The 13,616-nt window shown below is 36.0% G+C and overlaps 1 protein-coding gene across 1 annotated transcript; it reads left to right on the top strand.

Moving 5' to 3' along the window:
* Nucleotides 1-1,204: 1,204 nt before the first annotated feature.
* Nucleotides 1,205-13,543, top strand: LOC107428602 (uncharacterized). The gene is given in 16 exon segments (XM_060813124.1): nt 1,205-1,979; nt 2,348-2,402; nt 2,920-3,360; nt 4,544-4,863; nt 4,941-5,144; nt 5,223-5,408; nt 5,626-5,700; nt 5,778-5,844; nt 5,915-6,962; nt 7,181-7,237; nt 8,769-8,967; nt 10,603-10,943; nt 11,204-11,456; nt 11,540-12,313; nt 12,467-12,713; nt 13,038-13,543. Coding segments are annotated over 16 exon segments (5,226 nt in total). The 5' UTR covers nt 1,205-1,526.
* The last annotated feature ends 73 nt before the right edge of the window (nt 13,544-13,616 follow it).

Raw genomic sequence — 13,616 nt, 5'->3', positions numbered from 1 at the left:
CAGAGTTACAAATAGGAATAGATTGAAGATATTAATTTATGATGAAGATGGAGAACCTACCTATTCAACCACTAATGTGGTTTTCAGAGAAGTTTTTCAAAATTTGGATTAGTTATATTAAATTTAAAATTTTAGTTTAATATTGTTTTTATAATGCTTTATATTTGATTTAATTATATATATATATATATATATATATATATTTTATAATCTATCGTCAAAATAATATATCACAATCATATATGCCGTGCATCGCATGTGTATGTATATAATTATTTTAAAAATCTAAAGTCTCCATTGCATGTTAACAAGCTCTTTCAATTGCATTAGCCTAGAAGATATTCAATTAGACTAGAGCATTGTAGATGTTTTATATATAATTAGAAATATTATTAACAATAAAAATTAAAAACAGAATGTGAGAATATATCCGTAATGCACATGCAATTTAAAATTTAAAATTTAACTTTAATTAAAAATTGAAATACATTCAAAAATTTATCTGTTTCATAAAATTCCATAATTTAGTTAAGTTAGATTTCAATTAACAATGGTTGATTTGAAAATATTTTCAAATATATAACATCAATTTATTTATCTATCAATTTTTTTTTATCCAAAAAAGGAATAATATGTAAAGTTGAAAATAAATAAGTAAATAACATATCAAAAAGAGTATTTTCCCTTGTCAAAAAGTATACTAATAGGCTTGGGCAGTAGTACAGTATTTCATAACCAAATTTAAACCTTTTGACAGGATGAAATTGCTATATTTAAATAATAAAAAAATTTACTTCCACATTACCCAAAAAAAGAAAAAAAAAAATTACTTCCCTCGACGAAGGAAAACTAAAAAGCGTATGTTCCCTTAAAGGCTTGGCGAGGGGTATAATTGCTGAAAGCGTACTTTCATATCCAAATTTAAACCTTTGACGGGAAGAAATTTTCCCCTCTCTATATTTAAATAATAAAAAAATTTATTTCCCTCAACAAAAAAAAAAAAAACAAAAAAGAAAGTATTCCAAATTCAGCCCAGCAAAAAAAAAGAAAAAACTCCAGCCCAGTTATTTTAGACATATGTATGGGCTTTCAAATTGCCGAAACAGGCCCAGCTCAAAAAAAATGTGTTAATATGCTGCATTAGTTCTTTAAGAAAAAATAATATATACTAATTAATAATTGGATTAAGAAATAAAATTTTCTAATTTTTAGCAAATGTAGAATTGTTGCGACTTGTGAACTCTGGGGAGTTAATCCCAAGCCAAGGCTCAGGGAAAATTCCGTGTTCCCTCGCCCTCCTAAAATTGCCTTTTCTTCTTCCTCCTCTCTAACTCCATTTCTCTGCAAACCCTTCGCTTCTCGCCAAACAAAACCCACAGGAACCCAATAGAGCTTAACAGTAAGCACCCTATAAATCCATAACCATAATAATTATATTTCTCAATATTATTATTAATTAATAATAACTGTAATTCTTGAAAGCAAGAAAAAGGGGGAAAAAAAAAAGAGAAAAAAATAGAACCGGCATGGATGCGTTCCAACAGCACAACCGCTACATGAGGCCACCGCCACCTCCACCGCCGGCGACGGTGGATCCCTACCACCACCAACACCATCAGCAACAGCTTCCGCCAAGACCGCCGGTGCCTCCGCAGGGTTCGTGGTATTCGAACCAGTTCCAGTATCACTCTTCACAGTCCCCTTCGCCTCCGCCTCCGCCGCAGTGGGCTCCATCACCACCTCCACAGCCTCATCCTCACTCCGAACATCTTGCTCCCCCTGGTTCTTCTTATCATCCTCCTCCTCCTCCTCCTTCGCAACTTCCTTATCCTGCGCACCCTGTTCACCACAGCCAGTTCGCTCCACCACCTCCCCCTCCTCCTCGGCCTCATGTGCCTCCACACTTTCCTCCTCCTCCTCCTCCTCCTCTTCCTCCTCCTCATTCTCAGATTCCTCAGTCTTATCCTCAGCTCAATCAGGTAAAACCTTAGTTCTCACTCTCTTTCTTGTTTTATCTGTGTGTTTGTCATTGCGTCTTGGTTGAATTTTCTGGGGTTTCGTTGCCTTCTTTAAGAGATTGATTTTGAACCTAAAAATTCATGTTAAGTAACTTTTACTTAAGCACAATATGAGCTATAATGCTGATGAGTAGATTGCTTTATGATTAATTTTTTTTTTTTTTTTGTTTTTGTTTTTGTATTTCCCTGAGAGAGTGTTCTTTTTGGTTTATGGACATCATTGTATATGGGAATTGTGGTCAACGAAATGATGAGATTCAGAATGCACACTGTATAAATTGTATAAATATCTTAACTCAGTGATATTATATTGTATAAATTTCTTTTAGGAGTGGGGAACTTCAAATTGGGGGCATCAGCATCACCAAGTTTGGGATTACTCAGGTCAGTTTTTACTTTCTATGTATAGTTTACCTTTTATAAGTTGATATGCAATGATTTTTTCTTTTTCCCATTTGTTTCTTACATGCTTTAATCCTATTTTTCATTTACTTGCAAGAAATCTGATTGCCATATGGGAAAAAAGAATAGAGAAGAAAGAAAAAAAAAAAAAAAGCATTTCATTTTTTATTTATTGAAGTTTGCATGGACCTTTTTCATAATTTCTTAGAAATAGTCCCATAAGAAAACTACTTTCTAATACTATGTAATTATCTCATTTTGCTTATTTTTAATCCTCGCCATCTGGAGCTAGAATGCAGTATGTGAGTTACTATCATGGTATATGTATTTTCCTCTTGTTGAAGTCACGAGTTTGCACTGGATGGGCCTTACATTCAATGTTTTGAATGCTTGTAGCATTTGGTCCCATCTTTTTCTCAACATTTTCTTTGTCATTTGACCCAACAACGTTCCATTAGATAGGAACATCTTTTAACTTTCATTATTTGCATAATGGTAGCTCGTAGCAATGAAGAAGATTGGGCTGCCAAGGCTAGAGCATGGGCAGATGCTAAAGCAGCTATGGAGAATCAGAATCCACAGTCGCAGTTTACTCCTGTTGGCAGACTGGAAGAGCAAAGTCATTATCATGAACAATATCCCCAGTCTGTTGATTCTCATCGTCCTGAAATTCAGCATCAGTCTCACACTGCTTCATGTTACCAACATGCTCCAGTTTCAGCTGTACCTCCGCACCAGCCACCAGTGGTTCATCCCCTTGAGACTACATCTGGCAGCTCTGAACCATCTTCTTATGCTCCGGAGGGATATCTGCATCACACTGTTAGAGATGAAACTTCGTCTGCAGATCCAAATGTTATGTTTCATCATGGAGAAAATCTGCCTACAAGTTCATCTGTTCATCAGCAGGAGGTACCTTCTAGTTATTCTTCTATTACAGGTAATAATTCTAATAGTGTATTGAATTTGTGTGTGAAGCTTGCACCAGAACTTCTCTTATGGAACTAGCTAATTAGTTATAGTAATTCATAATTGGGATTGGGACCCTTATTTCTTTCGCTAATGGGGTTACTATGGGCAATTAAGTGTTTCCTAAGCTGATTTGTAATTATCCTCGGTATTGATATGTTGTCTCTGCCAAAGTTTTTGTGAAATAAATACTTTTTCATTTTATTTGTTATGAATTTCAAATATTGACACTACTTGCTTTCAGAGTTCTAAACATAGATACTGTCTTTCCAATTCATTTATTATTATTATTCTTATTTTCATATCTTCTGTACGGGGTTGTATTATCTCAATATTAATATTAATTTTTGCAGTTGATTCATTTGGAGCTCTTTAAAATAATTTGTATGATAGTTATTTTTTATTATTTATTTATTTATTTATTTACATTTGGTGCACTGTAATGTACTGGCTTGACATGCTCATATGCAGGTCTAGGATCGACATCTTCATTCATTTTCATGACTATTCAGTAACGTGAAGATAGTTTTATATGACAAGATCATTTTGTGAAGCTAAATCAATACAAATTCACCTAATCTAGTACCTTGGCTGTTTTCAACTTCAGATAAATTGTATCTGTATAATCCCAAGAGTCTTACTCCTGTTGTGCATATACTGTTACTAAGATAATATGACATTAACATATGAATTTCCCCAGTATCTTTAAAGAATGAACGGAAATTATTATGTGAACAAATATGAAAAATTATTGTGTCAACGAATAGAACATATTGATGTAGTTCTTTAGTGTATTTTAGTTAAACATTATACCTTTATTTCCTGGTGAAAGATTAAAAGAATATGGGAAAAAAATAATGAGTGCAAGTTGTTCCTTTTGTTTATTATTCTTCGTTAAAATATTGTTACCCATCTTAATCACATTCTGTTGTGATTTAAAGGTAGTAGTCCATATCAAGAATATTATTTATGATCTTTATGACATTAGATCCCCAGTCATCTAAAAAATCTTCGTTATTGTTATATTTTGTTATAAAAATTGTTGTGTAATATTTTAGGAATGCAATATTTAGTGGCCAATTTGAACTGCTATTTATCCCAAGGGTTTTCTTTTCCTCATTTATATGCCCCATTTGACTATTACTTTTTGGTAGGAAATGAAGGGACTTTAGAGCAGAGTGAGCAGTTGCACAAATTGTTGCCTTTGCCAAATTCCTCATCTCAGGAAGCACACGCCCACTTACAAGGATTGCAACATATGCCTCTTGCAGACCAGCCTTTAGATTTTGCACCTAGGTATAATCATGATCATGACCCGCATATGCAATCAAGCTATGGTTACCATGATTCTGTTGCACCAATTAGAGGCATGGACCCTGGTGCCATTGCGCCGTCTATGAACAGTTGGACTGCTCCTGTCGCACCTGGTGTAGCTTATCCTCCTATGCCTCCGGTTATGCCATCGGGGCCACAGGTATGAACTCTAGTTTTAGTTAGTCCTTCCAATCTAACTCCTTAGTATGAATTTGTGACATTTGTTTCATCCAACAGCATGATTCTTCACTAGCCATGCCTACTTCTGCTCCAGGCCATGCTGCACCTCCATTTAGCAGTTTTCCTGGATCAGGTCTTCCACCAACTATTCCATCTGCTGCTGCACCCTTTTCCCTCGGTGCAGGAGCTGCTCTTCACCCTTCTACAGCTTTCTCTGGTGATACATATGGAATTTCTAGTGTTTCAGAACGGCCTAAAAAGGTAAGCTTTGTCAATGTCAATCTTGGCTAGTGACAGATTAATAATTGTTGTTCAATCATAACAGCTGAAGTTTTCCAGGCTTCAGTGCCTAATTGGCTCAGAGAAGAAATAAAGAAAGCAGCCATCACAAATTCATCATTAGACCACCCTAAGGAGGCACAATCTATTGAGCATGCTGATGATAAATATCTTGGGAAGGGTGATCAAGCAGATAGCAAAAGCATTGATTCTTCTAGATCTACTGAAGAAGAAGAAGATGATGAGGTTTCAATCTTTTGGCTGAATGCATTTATTACCTTATTTGCTTATTTATTTTTGGGGTTGAAATGCTTCCCCCCACCCCCCCCCCCCCCCCCCCCCCCCCTCTTATAATGGAGATTAGAGGCTTTTTTTATTCTTTGGTTAGCAATTTAACCTCATAATATTATCACTTGTGTGCAATTCATTGTAAAATTGACCTTCCATATTGTTATCTTTGTAGGATGATGTGGAAGCTGCTAGAACTGCAGCAATTAACCAGGAAATAAAGCGTGTCTTGACTGAAGTTCTTTTGAAGGTTTCACCGCTTTGAAAGCAATTATTTTCTTAAACAACTTCTATCTATTATAATTATAATTATTTTTCTTTCTATAGGTGACAGATGAGCTATTTGATGAAATTGCAACAAAGGTTCTAGATGAAGATGATCCAACAGTTGAAGGTAATTGGAGCATAACTATTAAATATAACATTTATGCTGCTTGAATGATGTAATTTTTCACTCATTGCAGTTGATCAAAGCACAGTCACTTTGAACCATAAGGTATCGCCATCCCCTCCTGCAATGCCACTTACAAAGGCAACTGCAAAAGTTATAATTCCAGCCAAAGCCAAGGAATCTGAAAATGAAGACATTGGTGTAAAATCCAGTTCTAGTTCACCTGGAGATGTGTTGGGTCTTGCAAATTATGCTACTGATGATGATGATGACGACGACGACGACGATGAAATTCAGGGTTCCAAGGTGCCAAATTCCAAGAAAAAGGTTACTCTTCAGCATATAAATGATGTAAAGACTTCAGAAGATGGGCGTGATGTTGCTGCAAATGACAACAGTTCTTTTGAACAACCTGAGAAGCAGAGTAGCAGTCCAACAAAGGTGGAGAATGATCCAATCAAAACCAGTTCAATTGAGTCCAACTATGGTGACAGTTATGCCATTGATGATTTTAGTTACAGTAAAAATCGAAAAATAGAAACTAATGGTGATGAAAATACACTAGATGGAACGTCTAAGTCTAAGGATACCATAGGCATAGTTAAATCTGAACAGCCTGAAAATAATGTCAACTTTAAAAAAATATCAAAAGATGATAATCAAGGTAAGGAGACTAGGAAGAAACCCGAGAAGAATGATCATGAAGGTAAAAATAGCTCTATGGGGAAAAAATCTCATAAGGAGGGAGAGAGTGGTAAAATGAGGAAAGATGAGAAGGGTGATGATATTCATAGGAGGCAGGATGAAAGGCATGCGAGAAAGGAAAAGACAGATGAACGGAATGGCTCTAAAGATAGAAATAAAGAGCTTAGTGCTAAACATGGGGAAAAGGTAAAGGAATCTGAGTCGAAGAGAAGGTCCTCCTATCTTGATGTCAAGGAGGATAGAAAAGAACCAGAGAGACAGCATAAAGCTAGTGCCAAAGATGAAGTTAATAGAAAAAGAGAACATGCAAAGGATAAGGAGGAAGACAGATCAAGACATAAACTTGGAAGTGATGCAAGCAGGCACAAGAGAAGACGCTCTACTTCAAGTAGTGAAGCTTCTGATGATTCTAAGAGGTGTGCCATTGAATTCCTGACTATTAATCTTTATTCTTGCATCTTATGCTGTTGCATGTGCTTTTTTTTCTTTTTCTTTTTTTTTTCCCTTCATATTTTCTAATGGTTGTGGTACAGAACAGGGCCTAGCCCTCAATGATCAATTTCCATTAAACCTCCCCCAATCATTGCTTATTTTTTGATCCTAGACACTAAAAATGTCTTCCTATGTGTTGCAGGAAATTGCATTCAAGGAAACATAACTCATCACCATCGCCTGTCAAGTCTAGGAGAAGGTACCTATTTGGAGAATTCTTTTTCTTATTTCTTTTTCCAAGAGGTCATGATTATACATATGCAGATATTTTGCAAATAACCACATCTTTCTAGGAAAAGGCCAATGACAACTTCACCTAAATAAATTTTTTAGACGATGTTTAATAGATTATAGGTTAATGTAATAATGTATGCAATATGGTAAATGCTACATGGTACATTCATCCAATAACTTTGATTATCTGAATTCTTTTGTTGCAGGATGATAGCTGTAACAAACATAATGTGTTTTATTTTATTCTATTTTTATTACTAGTTGTATTTTAGTTCTTTACAATGCAGTGTAAATGGATATGGCATTGTCAATTAGATTCTGTTTATTGCTTTTCTTATTTTTATTTAAAACTCTGTATGTTTATGTTCCTTTCTGGTTGAAAATTTGTGCCAGATTTCTTTTGGCATAAATAATTTATATTCTCTATATGTTTATACAGAGGTTGGGAGTAATTTTGTCCTTTCGTTTAATACCTCTGATTTATTTTGCATATGCTAGAAATTGACAGTGTAACTAGGAATTAGAGATGAGAAACCTTACCACGCTCTATAGCTAATTGGATAGGCTTTAAAGCACTTTCATCCAAATAGTTACTGTCCATATTGTGGTATCGTGCACATTTGGTTATCAAATTATGAATAGAGTGCAATGCTTCGAAGCGACAGATTCAATTCAAATGAATGCTATTTGAGTTTTTAGTTTTTACTGTGCTTTGTTCATGAAATTTATCAGATTTGCAGTTAGAGAGTTGCAATGCAGTATTAGTTAGAGCTTGGATCTCTTGCTTCTAAATTCCCAATGTGAAATTAATCTGAAAGGACAATGCACATTATGTTAATTGACTAATTTGATTAACTAGTATTGCTATTATTGCGTTTAGTTTTGTATTTCTATGTAGTGTTTCTGCCATACAGTTCCATAGCAAACAACCACATTAATCCTATAAGTTTGACTATTAAATTAATTAAGGTACTTGCCTCATGAATAGAAAAGAGAAATATTTTCTTAACTCTTTATTTTTTTATTTGCTTTTTCATGTGCTCTCCTACCCTGCTTTCTCCCACTTCATAGTATATTACACTTTTTGTAGCAGGGCGTTAGCTGCAATTGATCTATTTTTAGCTTTATGTTTGATGAGCTTCCTTAAATATTCTGGATACTGCATTAACCCACTGTGGATATGATATTGACTAAATATGTGAAACAAGTTATATTTTTTTCATATGAGATTTTTAGTTATGGTTGGGATAGAAAAATTAAATGGGGTGAATTGATGAACATAATTTAGTGAACAATTGGTGTTTTGTACCTGCTTTCAGTTTGATACTTAGTGGTGTGATTGTATAGAATCTAATTGCTGTCATTAGGAGCAGAATTAGCTTAAGCTAAGAGGCCACTTCGTATGCAGTATGAGTTTGAACAGGGCTGAGCATTTCTCTTTTGAACTATGTATGTTTGACTCACCATCTCAGTATGATGGGTGTTTTTATTTCTAGACAAGTTTCGCGGTCTCCACATAGCAAGCATTCTCAGCGCAGGCATTCTCCCTACTCTTCTCTTGATACCAACAGGTATGTTGCTCTGAAATCTTTAAGATTGTCTTATATTTTTGAGACATACCCAACTCAGGTGAAAGTGCAGAGCTTCTGTGTTCTTCAGTTGTACTTGTTGACTGGCCTATTAACTATAATAAATTAAATGCAGGAGGAGGTCAAGGTCAAGAACACCCGTGCGGAGGCATAGATGATTGGAGAAAAGATCCCTTAAGGTGATATGGGTTTGAAGCATGAGAACGTGAACTGGACCACTCAGAGCTAGCTGTGGCAGTGGCAATGGCAGTGGCTGTGGCTTTGGAGAATGTGCTTTAGTTACTCAATCTGTGAAGCGGATTTTATGGGTTAAAAATCTCCTGTACTCTTTAGTTGCTAGGTCAATCGAAGATGATATTGAGCTGAACCTCATTATGCATGCATGCATGGTGAGTTGGCGATGCTTGTCTTGATACACTAGCATTCCAAGTTATGAAGAAATTCTAGTTACAATTTTTGTGTGGCATGAGGCTTCATGTTTGTAGTTGCAAATAGTTGCAAATAGTATTAGTTTTTCAAAGAGCGTAAGTGGGGCTGTTGGTGGTTTTCTTTTTGCTCTCTCTCTCTCTCTCTCTCTCTCTCTCTTGCGGGGGTTGAAATAGGGTGTTGAAGGACAAGCTCCGAGAAGGGAAATTTTTAGCCAAAGAGACAGTAGCTTGAATCTTGTATCTCTTATTAGTACGATAAATCCTGCAAACCATTTTTACTTTTTACTAGTGGATAAATTCCAATTACTTAGTGTTTTTCATCTTTCATTGACTATGATCATGATTATTTCTTTATCTATTCCGGCTTTATTCTATAATTACGTTTGACGGAAGTATAATTAAGTTAAATCATTCTCTAACTAGCACAAACAAATTTGGAATGCATCTCTTAAAACTTTAAAAAAAATTAAATGCTTCAATGTGGGTTGAATGGTTATATGACACAACAAGATGAAGTCCTTGATCAATGTATCATTCTTTTTTTCATGGTCATGAACGAATCTTTTAAGGATGATTCGTACATTTTTTAGTTTATTTTCGTAAAAATAAATATGCCGCAGAAGATGATGGTCTATTTGGTAGCTCATTTTCGTATATTTACTATTTAAATCAGCAGTAGCATTTAGCACATAAGGATTTTAGGACGGAAAGAAAAAGTAATGATAAAGCAGGGCAATCGCAAATACTCAATTGGTATTTCGAAATGCCGCACGCTTTAGGCGTAGAATTCCTTCCTCAAATTCTGTGTTCCTGCCTCCATCTAATGTAGAAGTCAACGAAAAGAAGTAATGGGCAATATGTAATAAAATGTTCAAAACAAAAAGTGAAAAATATTAAAAACGAATCGTGAAAAGTGGAAACTGATTGAGAAACAAGTTGAGGTGTGCATGACGACAAGTCTCACATGGATCCCTCACGGCCTTGCCCGTCTTAGTCGCCTTGGTAGTGCTCATTGTACCTACTGGTGCGTTCGTTACTTGTGCATTTTCTTCCTTTTTCTATTGTTTCTTTCTTTCAGTTAACGTTTCGTACTTTTCTTCTTCTTGCCTGACAAAAACCAACCCAACTGGCTATTCATACCACCCATCTAACACCATTATATTCTTCTTCTTCTTCTTCTTCTTCTTCTTCTTCTTCTTCTTCTCAGCCACTTGTCAATGAAGGTTTCTCCTCATGGCACCCCATCATGGACAATTTCTTTTCTTCTGTTTTTGCAACGCATTGCTGCTTAACAAGTTTGTTTCCCTTTGCAGGTCTTTCAAATGGGACTTTGGTCGATTTGGTTATCTGGGTTTCTGTTGATTCTTCTCTCCCTCTATGCCACTCAGAGGTTACCTCCTCTCAGGGGACGGATCATGAAACCAGCACATAGTAAAAAAGGTCTGCATTATTTGGTCAATCCAAAAATTACCATATTCTCGGCTCCTAGTGCTTTTAATGGTTCTACTGGGGCTAGACAGAGTCTGGCAGTTCGTTCTTGGCTTGCTTTGAGCCCCCAAGTTACTGTTGTTCTCTTCAGTCAAGACCCTTCAGTTTTAACTTTTGCAGGAGATTTTGGTTCCCGGGTTTTGGTTGAAACCAACATTGATTTCACGTAAGTCAATCATTAATGACTTCTTTTCCTCTAGTTTTGAACATCATTGATTTTTCAGATGCTCACCTTCAATTTGGTGGATTATGCTGAACATAACAACATTGAATGAGTTTCTCTTTGAATCAAAGTTTCCATGAAAATTAAAGAGAATGCGACCATGGAATTGCTGTTCGTTTTATCCATGTTCATGAAAATATTGTAAGTTGTTATTTAGTTCTTGTCTCTTCTACATGGATAATCATTATATCCTTTGTTGCTAGGTTCCTTGGTACCCCATTCTTTCATTCTATGATGGCAAGATCAAATTCATTCAAATCCCAAATTTCTGTTATGGTACATCCTGAGGTTGTTCTTCTTCCTGACTTCATTTCCACTTTGAATTTTGCTTATGAACTTGACCATGACTGGATGCTAGTTGCTTTCTTGCGAAATATGTCCCACTTCTCATTCTACTTGGATAAAGCTGGAAAGCATTGGCAAAGAGAGGATAGCAAATGGATGAGAACTCAGGAGGTATGAAAGAATCTATTCTAGACTGAAAGTTGATACCCCATTCAAAGAAAAAACACCATTGAAATTTCACTCTTTTCCAAAAGTTGCAGGAGATACTTGGTAAGGATTTGCAGTGGAATCTCTGCAAGGGCAAAACACTTATCGCATGGAACACTGGAGATCTGCCCTTATACTCTGGAGTCCTCCCTCCTTTCTTGTATGGGAAGGGGGTTCACAACAATTGGGTTGTTAACGAGGCCTTGTCATCTGAATTCAGGTTTGTGTTTGATGCCAGTTGGACCATCTCAAGCTCTGATATGAATGATCAGGAGCATCAGTCTTTGGAGGCAGTTGAAGGTTCCAGTGCTTCTACATTTGAAAACAGAAACTGGGAATATGTTGGAAATTCTAATCTTGGGTTGTTATATGGATCCTGGTTATATCATAAAGCTAATTACTCTAACCTGGTTAAGCTCTTGAAATGTGAAGGGCAATATATTTTTGTTGACACTACTGAAAACACTGTTTGTCCGTTTGGATACCGAAGCACACTAAGCTTGTGGAAAGGTAGGACATCGCACTCCTGGAGGGAAAAAAAAATTAGTGCTTGTTTTGATGCTGTTAATTATCTGGACAGAATGTTAGATTGCTCTTTGATGGATCAGACGGTTTCAAAAGAAACAATAGACTTTCCATTCTCTTTAGAGACACTTCTTCCATTAATTGCAGACAAGAACAAGACAGTTATTCTCGCAGTTGCTGGATACAGTTATAAGGACATGTTAATGAGTTGGGTTTGCAGATTACGTCATTTGCAGATCACAAATTTTATAATTTCGGCTCTTGATGAGGAAATTTATCAGTTCTCTGTCTTACAAGTAATCACCGCTTCATTTTTGTTTGTTTTGTAAATATTCATTATTTTTATCTTCATTGCTGGTAATTTGCATTGAGGTCGTTGTGGCTTTCACATGTGGTTATTTCACTTGCCTGTAAGTATCCCAATTCTAACATTTTCATTTTACTGTTAGGGCCTGCCAGTTTTCAGGGATGTGTTTGCTCCTGGTGACGTCAGCTTCAACAATTGCCACTTTGGTACAAAATGCTTTCAGAGGGTGACCAAAGTGAAATCCAGAATGGTTCTGAAAATACTGAAGCTTGGCTACAATGTGCTTCTCAGCGATGTTGACATATATTGGTTTGGAAATCCATTGCCATTTCTTTATTCTTTTGGTCCTGCTTCTTTTATGGCGCAGTCTGACGAATACAACCAAAGAGGTGCGTATTAAAGCATTTTAAAATGTTGATAGTTGGTCACTTTTTCCAGTTGGGTGGTACAATAAATTACAGAGTGGAGGAGGAAAAAGAAAAAGAAAAAAAAAAAATGAGTGAGAGATGAGATCTAAGTCTAATGCTATCCACTTGTAATGCATTTTAACTTCTGCCACGTTTTAGGTACACAACATGACATATTAGCAAAAAGAGAAGACTGTATGTGTAGAAAATTATTTGAAAACATTTTTAGTTTGTCCAACATCAATATGATTATCAATATTTTATAATGTTGTGCATTAAATCTTGTGTGGTATTTCCTTTATGCAGGGCCAATAAACTTACCTAGGCGCCTGAACTCTGGATTTTACTTTGCTCGTTCTGATAATTCAACAATTGCTGCTATGGAGAAGGTGGTGAAGCATGCAGCAAATTCTGGAATGTCTGAGCAACCAAGTTTCTATGACACACTATGTGGAGAGGGTGGCTCCAATCGTGTGGGTGATAACACATGTGTAGAACCTGAAACAAATCTGACCGTCCATTTCTTGGACAGAGACCTTTTCCCGAATGGTGCATATCTAGACCTTTGGCAGAGAAAAAATGTAAGAGCCGCCTGTGAAAAGAAGGGCTGTCTTATTCTCCACAACAATTGGATTAGTGGAAGACAGAAGAAGTTAGAACGCCAGGTGCTATCAGGGCTATGGGATTATGATATTAGCACAAGGATGTGCCTGCAAAGTTGGCACTAATCCAAATGGATAATATAATCAATTTTTCTTTTGTTTGGTGCTTTCATATCTTCCATCAGTGTGCTTCCAAATAGTAGGAAATGAAAATTCCTACTTGTTTCCGACAATGAAAAGCATTGGTTTCTTCACTGCTTTGGCTTAAAAAAGTAATAAATTA

This window comes from Ziziphus jujuba, chromosome 12, assembly GCF_031755915.1.
Source record: "Ziziphus jujuba cultivar Dongzao chromosome 12, ASM3175591v1".
Classification (NCBI taxonomy): Eukaryota; Viridiplantae; Streptophyta; class Magnoliopsida; order Rosales; family Rhamnaceae; genus Ziziphus; species Ziziphus jujuba.
The sequence above is the reverse complement of the archived record's forward strand: the minus strand, read 5'-3'. Positions and strand labels throughout refer to the sequence as shown.